Source organism: Odocoileus virginianus, chromosome 27, assembly GCF_023699985.2.
Source record: "Odocoileus virginianus isolate 20LAN1187 ecotype Illinois chromosome 27, Ovbor_1.2, whole genome shotgun sequence".
NCBI lineage: Eukaryota > Metazoa > Chordata > Mammalia > Artiodactyla > Cervidae > Odocoileus > Odocoileus virginianus.
This window is the reverse complement of record NC_069700.1, coordinates 10,319,259-10,337,542: the sequence shown is the minus strand read 5'-3', so window position 1 is coordinate 10,337,542 and position 18,284 is coordinate 10,319,259. Positions and strand designations below refer to the sequence as shown.

The following is an 18,284-nucleotide window of genomic DNA, read 5'->3' as shown; positions in this document are numbered from 1 at the left end:
GCATCTTGCATAACTGACACTTCACACCTGCTCTGAGCAGCACCTCCTCGTTTCTCCCACCCCCACCTCTCCCTGCCCCTTTCTTTCAGCTTGTGTGAATTTAGTTATTTCAGATTCCTCATAGAAGTGAACTCATGCATTGTTTCACTTATGTCCTCCAGATGTGTAAATGTGTTTTTCAAGTTGCAAGGTTAATATTCCATTTTATGTGGACACGTCATTTCCTTTATCTGTGCATCTGTCTGGGGATACTTGGGTTGTTTCTACTTAGGTTATTGTGAATAATGCTGCAGTGAATAAGAGTCCAGATATCTTTTTGAGATCCTGGTTTCAAGTGTTTGGGGTAAATACCTAGAATGGGATTGCTAGATCATATGGTAGCTCTCTCTTTAACTTTTCGAGAAGCTTCCATACTATTTTCCTTAGTGGCTGCGGCAATTTACATTTCCACCAATGGTTCACAAGGGTTCACTTATCTCCACATCCTTGCCAACAGTTGCTGTTTCTTATCTATAGCCATTCTGAGAGATGATATCTCCTAGTGGTTTTGGTTTGCATTCCCCCTGATGATTAGTGAGGTCGAGCATCTTTTTTATATGTACCCATATGTTGTCTTTGGAGAAATGTCTGTTCAGGTTCTTTGCCCATTGGGCAGAGGGTTTAATTTGAATATCATCATAGGTTTATCTTCCTGGCTTGTCCTCTTGCCAAGAGCTGAATGTTTGTATCTTTAGGTTTCTCCTTTTAGACTGTCCCGTTCCCCAGAGAAGATTCCTCAAGTCTCCTGTCTGAAGGGCATAAACACTCCTGATTGCCCATGTTTGGGGAGCTGAGTCAGGGCGGAAGGCCGCAGTTCTCAGCATTCATTGTACTCAGCCTACTCCTAGTCCTATTTTCCGTAGGTATCCTTGTCTCTGTGCGTGATGTGCCCCGGTCCAGAGGCCTCTCCAGAGACTAGAATTCTGTACTAGCTAGGGGAGGAGAGTTCTCATCCTGTTTGTTGGGGAGGGATTGATCTGGGTATCTGCTTCTTAAACAGATACTCTGCCATCCTTCCTTTTTTGTTTTTCCCTAGTCAGTCATCATTCTCACTTCCAGAAGTACCTGGAACCTAAACTTTGTGGGTATGGTTAGCATACATGGAACGACTTCTGTGTTTCCTCTTGCTACTAGATTAGTGTTTGGCTCCAATCATGCTTCGAGCTTCTAAATTTTGTTCTGTCGTCTCTTTCTCTCCCTATCTCTGTAAAATTCCCCTTACTGTGATTTTAACATAATTTTTTTTTTTGAGCCGACTTTTTTTTTTTTCCATTTATTTTTATTAACATAATTTTTGAAAAAGGTAGATAGAGCTCAATATGTTGATTCCAGAGTCTCAGTCAAAAGTCCACTTGGCGCTTTTTCCCCTTGGTCATGAGTGAGTTGGGTCACCTGTTGGAGGGTGTCAGGTATATATTTTGTCAATAGAGAAGCTACTTAATTTTCTTTAAGTGACCATATGAGAACTTAACCCTTCACATGTTTTTCTATGTAAAAGTCAGAGTCATTACTAGAAAAACCGTCATTTTTACCTTAATGATGTTTTTCTGCTTCAACTATTCCAGGTTCCGGTTTCCAATTTGGCAGCAGCACTACTACAAATTTCAACTTCACCAACAACAATCCATTGGGAGTGTTCACATTTGGTGCGAGTCCCAGCACACCCGCGGCCTCAGCCCAGCCCTCTGGCTCAGGGGGTTTTCACTTTAGCCAGTCTTCAGCGGCGTTTACTGTGGGGTAAGAGAACTCTTTGTTGAGATGTGTGCGTGTGTGTGTGTGTGTGTAGAATCACCAAGGTGCAGCATAGTTGAGGTAAAATCAAGTATGTTCTCCATCAATTTACCATATTACCATCTTGGAGGATCATAACCCGAGAAGGAGAGCATGGGGTGGGGTGTGTGTGCGTGCGCGCCTGTGTGTGTAGGTGTGGGGTGTAACAGAGTGTGCTTCCTTTAACACTGTCTCCCCACCCCCCCATCACCAGTCACACAGTGTTAGATTGTGAGATTTTTATGTGAGCATCATGTCACGTTACAGAGTTTTTATTTTTCACAGGTCTAATGGGAAAAACATGTTCCCTTCTTCTGGAACTTCAGTTCCTGGTCGAAAGATAAAGACTGCTGTTAGACGCAAGAAATAAAGGTCATGTTGTGTTACACACACTGTTGTAACCGCTGGTGCGCTGCTTTCAGATACTGGGTTGTCCTAGAATACTGGGTTCTCTGAAGTCACATCTGCCCAAGGACTTCTCTAATTTGGGAATTTTCCTCCTTTTTTCTTTATAGAAGCCCAACTTCTCCTCTCCCACCCCCCTTTTTAAAAAAATAATAGCTAGACTGGTGACTGATTATTCAGCAAAATTATTTTATGATCCAGCAAATTATTCATTGATTTGGCCTAGGCTGGCAGAACCCAGGAATCGAGCCTGCTCGGAGAATGGCTTTGTATAGAACCTCTTCGTCTGCACCACCGTGCACGTTGATATGCGTTTATGGAACGCATTGCAATTGTAATTATATCTGAGGAATTCTGTATAGATTAGAGGATGTTGAAATGAATGATTTCTATGCTGAGTTTGTGCTGGTGTATGTGTGAAGTGAGTGAGTTGGGTGTATCGTGCACTAAAATTTTCTGATAGAGGAAGCCTGATTAAAGAATGGTCCATGCTAAGGACTTGTTAGATCTAGTTCGTTCTCCATTTAATAATTATATGCTATTTCTATATTGTCATTCTTCTGACTATCACCTGTCTTGCCTTTTTCATTATTTTATTATGAAACTTGTGTAAATACAATCTTGTTTCTGTACTTTTTTGGCATAACATAAATCTGTGAACTTGAAATTTTAATTTTGTGTTAGAAATTTTTTTTTGTTGTTTGTTTAGTCTCGTCTCAGATTTTATTATGTAAATCCCATTATTCAAAGTTGCCTAAATCCATTTGGAAATCTTTAAAAAAAAAAAAAAATTGGGGATTCTTAAAGTGAGTTTATTGGCTTTTCTGATCCAGTTTTTGTTTGGACCAAAAACCAGTATTGTACAAAGTATTAAGCATATATTTTTATATTTACTGAAATGGACTGTGGTGACTTTGGATAATAAGGAAAAGTTTAATATTAAAGCCATGTTTATTACAGTATAATTAACATGTTAAACCATGGGATAAATGCCATCAATAAAAAATTATGAAATATTTTTTGTTCTAGTGTTACATTATAGTGAAGGTAAAAGTGTTAGTGGAAGGGAATCTTTTTATAGAAGTTAACAGTGGTCAGTTAGAAGAGAAATTCCAAAGAATACATTTAAGTGATTTGGACAGCTCCTAAGTGAAAGGGAAATGTCTGAAGGTACGCTCGCTGCATTTTTGTCTGGTGCTAGGAATCACGCCTACTTTGCATATAAATTGCCATACCTTTTTAAAGTAGAAAATAAATGCAAACAACCATTTCTGTTTGTATTTGTATCTTCCTTCATAGGTGACTAGACAATGTTTATTGATTGAATTTTTTGAGATACGTACCCAAAGTAGCCCACAAAAACTTCAATAGTCCTTCTGTGCAATTTCTTTTGGGTTGTTTTATGGAATCTTTTTTTTTTTTTAAAGAAGTAGATTTCTTTGTTCTTGCCCATAAAAGAGCTCTTAGGAGAACATTTGATAACTTTATTCTTCAATTTGAACATATAATTTTGTGGTGGCTTTTATTTTACTGAACTTGTGGTTAGAGTCTAAATTCAATACTTTGAAATGTGTGAGCTTTTCTGTGTTTCCAAGTAAAATGATTTCTGTTATTGAAATGTCTTAGGCCATCATCAAGTGCTAGCTTCAGAGTAGGAATTTTCTATTTATAATTCTCAACTTATTAAATAATGAATGTTTGACATGAACCTGTTTGTGGGGCAAGAGATGATGGTGAATACTAATGGAGTAAATTGGAAACGTGTGGGGTGTTAATGGCTTAACTAAATTGCATGTTCGCTCAGTCTTAGTCATTGTTTTAGACCCATATGGATGGGGATATTAAGCTTTCTATTCTGGGAAAGATTTTTCATTAAAAATGTACTAGAAATATTAATTTTTTTTAAAGCTAGTAACCAAAAACCAAAATAGGGTGAGTTATCTTATAAAAATGAAGTCTCCTTTCCCCCGAGAACTGAAATTTGTGACTTGGGACTTGTTTTTTCATCTCGACTGCTTTAACTCTCAGGCTGCACATGACAGCTATACAATACACTCCTGGTAGCAGTTCCAACCACAAATCTTTCCCTACTGAAGCCCAGGAGACGTGTCTCTTCGTCAGATTGGTGCAGGCTGCAGACCCACTCCCTGTGGCTCTCATAGCAGTCTTGGGTTCCATGCTCCATACACAGATGAAAGTCAAGTGCTGTTTGTGGAAGACGGGGAAACGTTACAGAAAGAAAATAAGATAGCCCACTTTTCATGCTGGATCAATGAGGAACTGTTTTTAACTGAAAATAATCTGACAGTAAGAAAGCCATATGCAGAAAGATTGAATAATCAGGTATGTTTATAATTCAGTTGATTTGCAAAAGTCAGTTCTCACTGAACGTGTATCAGTATGTTTGGTGGGGTGTGGCAAATGTATATTCTCGGACCTATGCACCAGAGATTTCATGCACTCACTGGGTTCAGACAGTGTCCAAAAATCATTAAATAAGTGCCTGGAAGACTTGCAATGCCTGAGATCCAGGCATGCCACTTCTAAGGGGTAGGTTTTTGTTTTTTGGGGTTTTTTTTTTTAGTAATTTACAGTTTGAGGTGTTAAGAAAAAGTACAGCTCAGACAACTGAAGCATGTCTTTAGCTAATATGTTATGAATTTCTCTTAGATTTATTCACATAATTAGGATTTTATTACTTGAGATAAAAGTGTTGGACTGATGTTAGCAATTTATAACCAGTCCATGAACTTCCTGGTTTAACCTGGGGAAGAACTTATGGTTTCTTTAATTATATTAGTATGTCAGGTGCTGGCCTTGTCTAATGGAAACTAACAAACTTGGTATAGAAAAAGTGAGAAAAATGGAATGTGTTGGGTCTAGCTACATACAACAGCTTTATGTCAGAGCTTTCATTTCCTTTTCACGTGGGGCAACTTTCAGAAACTTAATCTCTGACATCCACTATAGTTCCAGAGTGGAGTGGCTGGGTGCCTAAACAGCACATTGTCTACAGGATTCAGACCACACTGTAGTTTAACTCCATTTAAGTTTATCCTTTATTATCTTTTTATTTCTTGAGGAACCTGTTTTTTCTTATTTTGTATTTCTTGAGGATCCTGTCGATCTAGTTTTGTTGTAAATGTTTGAATAGGGAATGCTCATAAGACTGGAATAAGATTAAACTGCCCACCTCTTTGACTAGCTGTGACTGAATTCTTGTTCCTCATGTGTCATGTGGGTCTTTAATATCTTGCACGGTGGCTGGAATGGTTAACAGCTTTTGCCGAATGGACATGATTAGTTTAACATCAAAAGCTTAGTCATCTACAGCTAACTTGAGTGACTTGCTAAAAGAATATACCTCAAAGTGGATGATCTTTTTTTTTTTTTTTGGATAGACTTCTATTTCTGAAAGCACTCATCTCCTGAAGGCAGAGAATGCTAGCACAGCTGTATTTGGAAGCAAGAGATTCTAGAGCAAACCTCAAAGAAACAGGCAAAACACAAAAGCATTGATGACCAGGTATTTATTGAGACAATAACAAAGTGGTGGCATATAAATTATTAAAAATAGAATGCTGAATTTTTATTTATTAGGCAGGCCATCAGATTAGTTTGTGGGTCACACCATACTATAAATGAAACTGCAAGGAAGTATGCCTACAGTTTGAGATGAATTTTACCCAGGCAAGTTACATGTTGATAAATTTTGGCCTTTGGCATAGAGGGGTGAGAAGTGGCAAGTAATTGAAATACTTGCCAGATTTTAGGAATAATGCCATTATTTAGGAATATTCTTTAAGAGGAAGAACAGCCTGTTTTCATTGAGATTAGTATAGAAGGAAAATATTTAATACCCATGCTCCCATCAAAAAGCCCTTTATCCCCAAGTAGCAACAAGCAGTTTAATTTTTCAACTCCTGTCTTTGTTTTGCTGGAACTATTTATGCCTCCCATGAAACACCCAAGCAAGTTACTTAAGGGAAAAAAATCTAAGAGTTGAAACAATTTTTATTGTCATTTGAAACAAACACTGAAGACATTTATAAATTTAAACAAAACTGTCAAATGCTTTTTTTTTTCAATCCTAAATATTTGGGAAAAATGAGGTGAGTATTTAGGTAGAAAGCAGTAGCTTCTGGACCAGTGCCACACAAGTACCTCGGAAAGCACTGTCTCTTGCGTCACAGATTTAGAAGCACAGCTTGCTCGCCGCCTCAGCCTCAGCCCAGCGTGCGCTCAAGTGTCAGACTTGCCTCTAGGTCCTGGGGCCACTCGGGCTGCTTTAGGAATGGGTAGATTTTCTAGATGCCTCAATTATCTGCCTGTTTTGTGGTTTTATGTATGGTATGTTCATTGAAATGGTATTCTCAGCATGACTTCTAATTTTTGTTCCTTTATTATCTTGTAAAAGTGATGAATAATATTTATACTATGAAGACAGCTTTCTTTTTGCCTTTTTAGGCTGTAGAGCTTCAGTGTGAGGCTCTACACAGAAAAGTCAGCATTTCTACAAATGAAATATAATAACGTATACTGAAAATAGAGGGCTCCACCCCAAAAAACCTTCCCCATTTTGTCATTTATTTCTCCTCAAATTTGGGAATCCAAAATCTCCCTAAGTGCTGCATTCATAATCAGACTTGGATTTTCATGTAAAGGCAGACAGAATAATAATGTTTATTTTATAGGGCTACATAGTTTAACTTGAATCCTGAGATAGCTCTAAATGCATCTATATAGATACTAATCTGAATCATTTGTGTATAGCAGATGTGTAATATTTTAATGTATAAATCAAACTGGACCATGTATTTACTTTTGTTTTACTGTGTAAGTAAAAATAGCCCAGGTAGTTAACCATCCAATTATCTGAGAGGAAAGTATGCATTAAAGATGAATTCCACAGTACATAAGAGTACATTTCAACTCAAATTCCCAATCCAGGGCAAAGAGGTGTGTATATGCCAATAATGTATACACTACTAATTGGTTAAGTATGTAACCATTTATGTAATATTTCCTAATAATCTACTCTAAAAAAGTTAGTGGATGGTTTTGGTTTGTTTACTGTGAAGGGCCATAACACTTTATCTTCCCAGAAATGACAAGTGAATGATCTGTTTTAGTATTATAGCACATTTAACTAATAGGCTTTCTGTGATGTTTTTCAAAATAATTTTATATTAAATCCATGGTTTATGAAATTTTACAATCAAAAGTATTTACGACATTGTTAAGGTTCTATAAACAAACCGAAAATACATTTTAAATGTCAAAAAGACCCACTTTAAAAATTGATACAGTGATATAGCAATATATTTATTATGACCAAAATAAAGCCTAGATTGATCCTAAAAGCACCTGAGATATGAACTGTTCAGTACAGCTTAGTGTTTTGGGGGGAAAAAATAGAGAAAATGCAGAAAATGCCTAAGACCGACAACTTTTAGTTCAGATCTATCTCAGCACAGCTAACTGGGCCATCTAACAAAAGCACGCGCACACACAATTCAGCGACAGAAGAATAAAATAGCAACACACAGTATTACACATCTCCCTCAAAACATCATCCCTGACAGACTCCAAACGAGCTGGTGGCCCACAGAACCAAAGAACTTAGGACAATGGACATGCTCCTCTTCCTTGTTAGAGAATAGTCCCTAATGGGAAAATTGCTATTTCATAGGCTACTACTATTTATTTAATCATTGAACTCCTTGATGTTTCAGAAGTTATGGAGTACAATAAAACTAAAACTAGTATGTGAATATCCTGTATATAAAGAGAAGTTATACTCAGAACACTGAAAAGCACTAATACTTCATGCTGTGCACATACTGGGAATATTGTTTTACAGTAAATATGCCACAGTTTGATAGGACTAACTTTTCCTCACATATTTATAGTTTGATTTAGGGCACGGAAAACATCTGCACATGAATTTCAATTTAAATTTACAGTGAAAATTTACTCCCCCACACCCACCCCATTAAAAGCAATCACTAACTTACCTTTTTCTTAAAAAAAAAAAAAGATTGCAATATGACTTAATACTTCATCATCATGCAAATACTTATCCTGAAATACACGTGCAGGCATTAAGGATAGCTATGACGTCTCACTCCTGCAGTAAACTGCAGTACAGGTGTTAACATTTCGGATCGGGAACTGCCCGGCTGGCCTCAACCTCCCCCTTCTCTTGTAGCTAACTCACCGCCTCCTGCGATGGGAGCTAAGTAGATTATGAAGTGTGTCCCCACTCCCTCCCCCCAAAAATCAAAGACGAAAATTTCCTCAAGACGTGTTAACTAAAAGATGAATGTGTTTACAAAACACAACTGGACGTTTTCCATCATTTTGGGATAAACCAAAATAACTTTTTAAAGTTTCATTTGGAGATTTCAAAGCTGAAAGTGCATTCAGCAAATTCTAATACCTTAGATCTTAAGTATATACTGTCTGTTGTTGATGATGACACCACTTGCCTTCTGTTCAATATAAAAATTTTAACACTTGGACTTAACAGGTTTTTCTTCTGGAAAAGTTCTTTGGCATTCAAGTAACATCAATACTTTCAGCATAGTCACTTGCATCACACTGGATCGACTGCTTTAATTTCTAAATCAATTAATGTAACCCAGGGACACTGATGGCCTTGACACATAATTTAGTCTTGTCATTCCAGAGAATACGGAATTCATGGCTTTTCGGGGCATCATCTGACTCCATTTCTTTTTACTACGATGGTTCCTGCTACAATGTCATAGGCTGTTCGATTATGCTGAAAAAACAGCAGTGTAATGAAAGCAGGGAAAAAAGAAGCAATAGAAAAATTCTTGATCAAAGCTCGTATAGTGGACCTATTAAAAAAAAAATCAGATAAAGTTATATACCAACTACATATAGATTAGTAGACTATCAAGTTCAGAATGTATTTAAAATGTTCAAAGTATAATTGAGAGTTTTAACCTTTTATATCTAAATTACTTTCAAGTAGCATTATATTATGATCAAACCACCTGGGCCAGTTCTAAAGACTTCATAACATAAAATTAGATTTTTAGAACTTTCACATGAAAAGCAATAATGTCTTAGAATGTCAATTAAAAGTTTAGAGTATTTTCTAGTATTCTGCCAAAAGAACAGAGTAACTTCCCTTTACCCACCTTTTCTATGGTCACTCACTACTTTTAATATCTTTATTTTCTGTATGTTTTCACTGTCTTCTAAACTGAGTAGGTTTAGTACAGTCCCATTTTCTACCTTCTGTGAAGAGCACCAGCATTTCAAAGTACTGTGTTGGTTTATCAGCTCTCTGCTTTCTTTGGGGGGTCCTGTGGTTTATTTTGGCTGTGCTGTGGGATCTTAGTTCCCTGACCAGGAATTCTGCACCGCGCCCCCTGCAGTAACAATGAGAAGTCTCAAACACTGGACCACCACAGAGGTCCCTGTTGTCCTGTGATTGAGGAAAGCTTTAAAAAGCTTTCAACGGGAGCTTAGAATGGGGAATTATTCTCCTATCATTACAGTTTTGCCTTTTAGTGCACTGAACCGTTACAGAATAGCACAGCAGCTGAATGTGGGCTCTGAATCCAGACTGACTTGGTATTTTAGGTTCATTTTCTACCATTAGTTGTGTCCATGGCTGTAGTAAGAGGATAATATAATAGTACCTATAATATATATCTTACAAGGCTGTTAGGATTAAGTTAGTGAATACACATGCAGTTTTTAAAAAGTGCCTGGTTTACAAGGTGTTCAACAAATATTAGCCAATATTGATTCTCAGTAAAAGTAGTAGTCCAAGATTCGAATCACAAAAATAAGGAAATTTTGAAGATGTCAACAAATCCCAGGCTTCTTCTAAAGTCTCTTGTTTATATTTCTTTGTGTAACCATCTAACTCTGAATCATTCTGGCAGCAATTCCAGTCAGAACCTTGTTTTGTTCAGCTGATTACCATCTACTCACCTCCACAACTTCCATTATCACTATCTGTACACCTTACCCCAGAGCTAGATGCCAACAGCTAGTCATGAATACTATGAGTATTACAACCTCTTAAGAGCAGGAGCATGTCAAAACTCCTATTGCCTATTTAAGATAGGGTACTGACAACTGTTACCACCAAAAGGAAGCTTCGAGGCAGAGCAGTTAACTGAACTCCCTAACTGGAGATGTAGAGGATATAAGCACAGCTGGGCCTGGAGCACTGAAACAGAGAGCGCCACAACCCAATCCTCTCATCACCGTGGCCTCCAGTTCATAAAATGCTGACCCTTGAAGATGTGTATACTGAAAAGGAGTCAATAAATGTTATTGAAAAACATTCAAACTTTGTTTTAAACTTATTAAATGTAAGCCTATTATATGCCATGAAGAACCAACATCCTAAAAACACATCATTTGATATGTTTAAGTACAGTAATTCATAAGTACATAGTAGATTAAGAAAAGAACTTACGTTGTAATGCTAACATTTGAGGACGGAATCACTAAAACCCGACTTGGTGCAATAAGCACTGATGTATCACATGTCACAACTCGAAGTCCTAGCAGGAACTTCCCTGGGGTAGCTCCACCTGCTCCCCAAATGCAAATTATCTAAGGAAAGAAGGACAGTTGTAAAACAGTTTACTGGGTCAACTATACCAGTATTTTCCTGCCATATGATTCATGTTTTAACATTTTCAAGTTGGAAGAATTACAAAAAATACTCAAAGTTTAATCTTTTAATGCATTTCTGTAGGTCTCTAATATCCTCAAATACCACAAGATGTCTATTTCAGTTATTTCTCTATGAGCCATTACATTTTTTTAGCAAGTTGGTTCTATGGAAAAACACATACGTTCCACAACCAACTTAAAATATACTTGGACAAATGAATGAAATGTATTACTAAGAAATTGTACAATTTCTCCGCTCAGAAAATTTTAACTTGAAAAGGTACTATCTTAAAATTTAGAAAAAAGACATTTGACAAATACATGATTAAAAATCTCCATTACAATATTTGTCTTGGGCTGATAATCTAAAATTATATTGTTAAATATTTGCTGAAGTCAGTAGCTTACCTCATAGAAACAAACTAATAATCTGTATATAAGTGCCACAACCATCATTTTCTGCAAGTCTTCCATTGATGTGTCTTCATCTATTTCTTCTATTATATAATGCATAGCAAACTTAGAGATATCCCTACAAAAAACAGTTTTGAGTTATAGAGAATGTGTTACCAGAGCAGTTGTACTGGTATTTTGTCATCAGTGTAAGCCATAAACTCTAATTGAAATCACAAACTAATCTTTAGGTTTCTAATCATCTAGTTTCACAAAACATTATCTTATTCAACAAATAAGTAGCACTACCATGAGTAAGTGCTGTCCTAGCTCTGGGTTTAAAATGGCGAGTGAGTGAAGTGGGAAAAGGGTGTCATAGAGAAGCACTGAGTACCTGGAAACACATACCAGGAACACATCTTAGTGGAGGCTTCGAAAAAATTACTTTTAAGTTGGGATCTGAAGGATGAAGAGAAGTTGGCCTGCCTAAGGGAAACATTTGAGAGAGCGGGACTAATGGGAGAAAGACTTGAATAATGACAGAAGCTGTAGGCAGTTCAGTATGGCTCAAATACTGTGTGAGAAGTGACTGATCAGGAAATAAGGCATACATGCTCGGTCATGTGCAAGTCTGTGACCCTTCAGACTGTAGCCCGTCAGGCTCCTCTGCCCATGGGATTTTTCAGGCAATAATACTGGAGTGGGCTGCCATGTCCTCCTCCAGAGGATCTTCCCGACCCAGGGACTGAACCTGCATGTCCTGCGTTACAGGCAGATTCTTTACTGCTGAGCCATCAGGGAAGGGAGTGTAAGAAATAAGGGTATCTGTTAAAACATGAAGACATTAAGACTTTAATGGTGGCAATGAGAAACTACTGAAGTTTTTAAGGCAGCAGAGTGGCAGAATCAGAATTTATGAGATTAAATATAACACAGGAGATGGTAAACTGAGATACTGGTTAGAAGACTTGTGTTACAATCCAAGCAAGTGATGATGTGACTGGGCCTAGGGAGAAGCACTAATAATGAAAACTGAAATCCTGACAGAAAGGAGTTGGTACCTGACTGGATGTGTAGGGGCAAAGGGAGGGAGAGACACAATCATGGTAACCATTCAATTGAACCACCAGGGTCTGAACTTAACACTTTATTTTTTTTAAATTTACCTTTGTAAATTCTGGGCTTAACCTTTGTAAATCCAAATTTCAATCTCTCTAAAATGGAGGTATTAATCTCACTTAATAGTGGCAGCAAGAGCACGAGTCCATACAGGGACCCCCTGGTGTCCAGTGGAATCCATGCTTTCACTGCAGGCGGTGCGGGGGTGTGGCCAAAAAAAAGTCCATATAAAGCCCAGGAGGTAGAAAGTGCTTACCAAGTGATAACTGCTACTATGACTACTATTCTGAAAGGAAGACTATTCAAATAAATGGCTCACTTTGCAATTCATTTAGAACTTGCCTGATGTATACAGGCAGCCCCATTTGGAAATGGCATCTAGCTGATTATTAACAGTTTATGCCTTTGTCTTTAGGTACTCCACTCTGAAAACAATTATAAGAGAAAAATTTGTACCTACCCTAAGAAAATAGTGAATAAAATCAAACCAGGGTTGGAGATAGCTTTTACCTACTTTTATAGGTGAAATTTTCCCATATCTTGCAGGATTTATTGTTTTTCTCTTTTGTAGTTACTTCTTAAAACCAACAAGAAAGTAAATCTGACAAAGTTCCTATAAAGAAATTGTTGACCCTGGCAAACAAGTTATCCAATCACTGGCAAGCATGGGGAAAAAAAAGCAAGACCTCTAGACTAGACGTTAAAACCTTTCTGCAAGTGGCCTTAACTTACTTTATTCCACTCAGGTGCATAATGCTTAAGACAATGGTCGCTTTTATAAAGAAGAGAATAAAGAAATCCACCATCTCTGCCATAAATCTGTGGGCCAAGGATGGAATAACATACTCTCTGCCTGTAAATTAAAAAAAAAAAGTTAGGAAAGCTAATCGTTCCCTTGGAACCCAACCTAGGCAATGGAGAATGTAAAGTCAAGGTACAACTTGCTGATAAAAAGTTTTATAACCTTGAAACAATTACTGGTATTGACTTCAATAGGGCATGTTATTAAAACACAGCAATGCTACTTCATAGCAATTTAAAGCTGTTTTTACCCCCTTAATGTTTAAAAGTTATTTCACAGGTAAATTTCATCATTTAAAATACTCAGTACATTTCACCAGGGGTTTAAATGAGAACCCGGGTAATTACAAGCCTATGGCAGAAAATTAAACCCTGTGTGGCTCACCTTACCCCTATTCATTTGTCCCGCTTTATATGTATTTAACAAATTCAGTGATTAATAAGCTGCCATCCTAAATTCTGGATCAAATTAAGGCAACTAGGTCTTGTCCCATATTATCTGAATAAAATAAAAATAATAAACTAAAAGGTGTCAATTCAAAACATTCTAATATCCATACAGAAGTAAAGAGACTATAGAGACAATACACAGGATTAAGCCAAGGTTCATAATTCCATTTGAATTCATGAAAATCTTCTGTAATATCCGTCAGTTCCATTGTCGCTAATTCATAAAAGTTATAAACTATAAATCCATGTCTGGATTATTACCAGCATTACCGGCCAACACCTCCTCTCCCCCCAAACCGGCTTCACCATCTGAGAATTAAGCTCTGGGTCTCAGTCCAGAACGTGGAGAGCAAGGTAACAGCAAGTAGTTTGAGGAGCAAACATTTCTTTACATTTGGAAGCGACTAGTCCGGGGAGTAAGGGAATGGATCCGGAGCGCCAGGTCTAAAGAGGAAACGGGCCTCGCTGGACACCCTGGGAACTGAGAGACGCGGAGAAACTACGGCGAACGGCAGCAGCAGCAAGCGCAGGGCAGAGCCTGCGGGCTCCCGCCCCGACCCCGCCACCCCAGCACGTGCCCCGAAGAGCCTCTCACCTGCCTGCCGCCCCGTCTCGCTCGGGGCTCGCGAAGCGGCGGCCGGTCCCACCCTCGTGGCCGCGGCTGCGCGGACCGGCGGCTGCAGGTGAGGGGCGCGGGCTGCGGGGCCGGCGACCGGAGCCGGAGTGGTGATGCCGGCGGGCGCCCCTGGCTCGGGCCCGGCTGCCGCGGCGCTTAGGAAGTAGAAGGGGTTGTAATAGCCCAGCTGGAGGGGCGGCGGGGCGGCTGCCGGGGGAGCGGCGGCGGCTCCGGCGGCCGGGAGGTAGCTGGGCGCAGGCGGCTGGGGGCTGCAGTAGGCGGGGAAGGCGGCCAGGCCGCTGTGCCAGGTGAGGTAGCCGCAGTAGGACTGCCACAGCCACTCGTGCACCTGCCGGGAGTATTCGCGGGCGCTCAGCCGCGCCGGCTTCTCCGGCGGGGCCGCGGCCTCGGACGCCTCACAGCTTGCCGGCTCCTGCAGCCCCGCGCCGGAGCCAGAGTCGGAGCCGGAGGCCGCCTCCCCGCGATTCTCGAGCTCGCGCGGCGGCTCCAATTCCTCAGCCGCGGCCGCGAGGCCCGAGGCTGGGGGCCGGCCCGGGGCCTGGGGTTCGGCCTGCGGGCCGTCCCGGGACAGTGGGGCGGCGGCGGCAGGAAGGCCTCTCAGGGAAGGAACGGACTCCTGGTTCCCTCCGCCGTCGTCCTGCCCGGGAGGACGGCCTCTGGCTTCCTCTGGCCCCTCCGCCATCGTCGCCTCAGCTGCACCCTCGGCGGCCCTGTCACTGCGCCGTCTCCCTTCCCTCCTGGCCCCTCCCCAACGGCTCGGTGGCCACCGCAGCAGCCGCAGGCGTCAACAATCCGCCACCGGAAACGGAAACCCCGCCCCCGTGGACGTCACCGGGGCGGAGCGGAGCAAGGAGGCGGGGCGTGGAATAGGCCTTGGAGCTGCCGAGCCGGTTATGGTTGTCGGGGAGCTACTCAGCTGGACGTCCTGGGCTTATCGCTAGTTCCGCTCAACCGGCACCCCTTCGCGCCCCCGACCCCTCCCACCCACCCCCCCTCACACACCTCTTGCGGTTTTTAGCGAAGTTGAAGGCCCAAGGCTTCTTCAGATAGTCTCACGGGTTGTAGACTCCGGCTGCCCCTGGAGGAACAGCTGATGGAGGAGGAGGAGTTCAGAGAGAGGTCCCGGGGGTCAGCGCTGCCTTTTCTGTTTGCAGCCGCGACAGTTTTGGTCTCTAAGCACAGGACCTGTTAATTATTTCCGCCTGCATTCATTCCAGTTAACTGGTTCCCTCACCCATTTGTACTCAAGGTGATACAAGGCATATCCTCAGGGGTTAAGAAATTAATAACCAAACTGGGACCCATCAAGGTGGTATGGCTCAGCTGCAGCCATCTTGATTGTAAGAGAAAAGGGGTTGTGTTGATTTAAGAGCTAGATTCTGTCCTTGTCCTAGAGCCAATCTGAGCCTGCAATGTCTTACCTTCCACTGCTGCTGACACAAGCCTGCCTCAGCAAAACTGTGCCTTTTCTCAGACTCGTCTCAACCTTTGGCGCCTGCCCTTTATTTTCTGTTCAGGAAAGGCCTTGTTCATATCTCAGGGCTTTGGAACCTGAGATACCATAGCCCAGGCATGATTTCCCCTTCCTCTGAACTACATATAGCACCTTAACGTATTTACATTTTAGTATGCCTTCCAAAGTCCTGAAGTCGGTTAAGTGATAGGCATATATCTTTGTATCCCCTGTCCCACACAGGAAGGAGATCCACAGGTACTGTGGGTATAGTTGTCAACATGATGAATCCCAGAATCATTCTTGACTCTGCCCTGGGAAATGAAAGTAAAAGATTTAACTTTTGCCCTTAAGAAGCTAATGGATAGGTTAAAGGGAAAGACTTTCATGAAGCACTGGGAGACCTATTTAAGACAATACCAATATAGTGTGTATCCAAAACAAGGGAAAGATCGTGGTGGCCTATAGCTGGGTTTATTCTTACAAATGTGGTTTTAAAAATCAACTTTCCAGGTGCTCCAGTGGTTAAGAATCCACCTGCCAATGGAGAGGACACAGGTTTGATCCCTACTCTGGGAAGATCCGCCATTCCTTGGGGCAACTATGCCTATAAACCCCAAATGCTGAAGCCTACGCCTAGAGCTGGTGCTCCACAACAAGTGAAGCCACTGCAATGAGAAGGTCACGCACTGCAAGGAAGAGTAGCCCCAGCTCCCCGGCGCTGGCCGCAGCTAGAGAAAGCCCAAGTGTAGCAAAGAAGACACAGTGCAGCCAAAAATTAAATAATAAGTAAACAATTTTTAAAAAGTCAACTGTGAAGAGATTGTAATGTTTAAACATGCATTCCAAGTTTGGGTAGGGGAGGAAAGGGAAGAAAGAAATGAAGAGAAAATAGAATGAGTGTAAATATTGTGATTATTGGAGACACAGACTTTGTTTTGAATACCACTGATTAGGTAGAACCTGGCATAATGCTGCCCACATAGACATTTATATTAATCAGGACTCCACTGCAGTTGTCAGGAATCCAACTGTAACTGATTTAAGGGAGAAAAAGTAAATGAATTTATTGACTTGCATAGAAAGTTCAGAAATAGTTTAGGTTTCAAGAACACCTAGTTACAGTTAATCAAATAGCTTCAGGGACCACCTTTTTCTCTCTTTCTTTGCTTTTGAGAAAGTAAGAGTGTTCCTGTTTCAGTAATAAACCTAATTCTAATTGGCTTAAGTCAAGAATAAAATTATTGCCTTTTGTAACCAACAAATTCAGAGGTTCTATATATTATAAGACAGTTCAACAGTACATCTAATAGGCATTCCAAAAGAGGGAAAAAGCAATAATGGCCAGTAATTTTCTAGAATTGAAGAAAGATGACTCCTTACATTGAAGCAGCACATCAAGTCTTAGGTAAATAACATACATATAACACATACATGATGAATTTAAACAAAGAGAAAAATAATGATCTTAAGTAAGAGCAGTTAAAACATAACCTAACTAGAAAGAAATGGCATTTACAATGGAAGCCATATTGTCAAAAGTAAAAATATCCTGAAGATAGTGGAACGTTTATAGTACAGAGGGGAAACTGTGGACAACCTAGAATGTTATAACCAAGTAAATCATCACTCAAGAATGAGGATGTGATGTAATGCACCATTGCCAATCCAGACAACACCCTGAACAACCTTAGTACCTTCCTGTCATACTCAGCTAAGGACTGATGTCTCAGGGGCATAAAAAAGGAAGTATTCATGAGTCTTTAAAATATAAACAGATTCCGGGAAGAAGGCAGTACATGAATTCAAATCTCCATGAATCAGCACATCAAAACAGACTGTATAGTGAAACCAAAAATGCATGGATGGGGCAATGTTTACAAAACTAGATAACGCCACAGACCCCCAAATACAAGAGTATGAGATCAAACCACAAATAAAAATTGCATAGTGTCAATGCCAGAAAAAATCAGGTCAAAACTGTGAAGATACTAAAAAAATTATATAAAATGTGAAAGAGAAATTGGAATTTTAAAACCTTCAGAAAGTAACAATTGGGGAAAGAATTACAAATAAGAGGAAAAAGTGGTTTCAGATAAATACTGAACTAGAAGGAACACAGAAGTAAATACAGATGGTGCTCAAGAAAACTAGACACTGAAGATGAGATTTTAAATAAATAAAACAGGTAGAAATGATTTTAGAGAAAAAATATTGAGGACAAGTAAAGAAAATCCAACATATGAATTAAAAGTTCTTGATAAAACCATAGCTAGCTAACAATATAACATTATAATTCAAGAGAACCTTCCCTGAAATAGAACATATATACATATATTCTATTTATGTATTTATTCACATATATATTCATATTTATATTCATATGTGTATTTGAAGTCTCATGCTGAAAGAGTGTACTGTGTACCTGAAAACACTGAGAATAAACAAGATATATTCTAGGTAGTAAAATTACTATACTTTACATTTCTTAAAATGGTCATTTAGGTAAAAAAATATTTCTGAAAGAAAATTGTATTACCATAA

The 18,284-nt window shown here is 39.8% G+C and overlaps 2 protein-coding genes and 1 long non-coding RNA gene across 5 annotated transcripts in view; 2 read left to right on the top strand and 1 right to left on the bottom strand.

Annotated features, from left to right (window-relative positions):
- The window catches only part of NUP153 (nucleoporin 153), a 62,418-nt gene extending 58,936 nt beyond the window's left edge, over positions 1-3,482 (top strand). For all 3 annotated transcript variants that reach the window (XM_070456182.1, XM_070456181.1, XM_020893677.2), the window contains 2 exons: positions 1,605-1,776; positions 2,095-3,482. In XM_070456182.1, the coding sequence (XP_070312283.1) occupies positions 1,605-1,776; positions 2,095-2,179 (257 nt within the window). In that variant the 3' untranslated portion in view covers positions 2,180-3,482. The remainder of the gene's footprint in view (positions 1-1,604; positions 1,777-2,094) is intronic.
- Positions 3,483-5,729: 2,247 nt separating this feature from the next.
- FAM8A1 (family with sequence similarity 8 member A1) lies at positions 5,730-15,072 on the bottom strand. The gene is made up of 5 exons (XM_020893699.2): positions 14,246-15,072; positions 13,132-13,252; positions 11,296-11,419; positions 10,685-10,824; positions 5,730-9,080 (listed from the first exon to the last, which is right to left on the bottom strand). Exons 1-5 carry the CDS (start codon positions 14,967-14,969, stop codon positions 8,936-8,938), a joined length of 1,254 nt encoding a protein of 417 aa, XP_020749358.1. The 5' UTR covers positions 14,970-15,072; the 3' UTR covers positions 5,730-8,935.
- Positions 14,257-16,552, top strand: LOC139031397 (uncharacterized). Its single transcript, XR_011483843.1, has 2 exons — positions 14,257-14,333; positions 16,254-16,552. It is a non-coding gene; the product is annotated as an uncharacterized lncRNA (long non-coding RNA).
- Positions 16,553-18,284: the final 1,732 nt, after the last annotated feature.

Excerpts from the sequence above, each read along its gene's own strand:
- FAM8A1 (XM_020893699.2), bottom strand. The coding sequence starts at position 14,969 with ATGGCGGAGGGGCCAGAGGAAGCCAGAGGCCGTCCTCCCGGGCAGGAC. Across the intron at positions 13,253-14,245 it reads CGAGACGGGGCGGCAGGCAG|GCAGAGAGTATGTTATTCCA; the intron begins GTGAGAGGCTCT and ends TTTAATTTACAG. Across the intron at positions 11,420-13,131 it reads ATGCACCTGAGTGGAATAAA|GGATATCTCTAAGTTTGCTA; the intron begins GTAAGTTAAGGC and ends TGTTTTTTGTAG.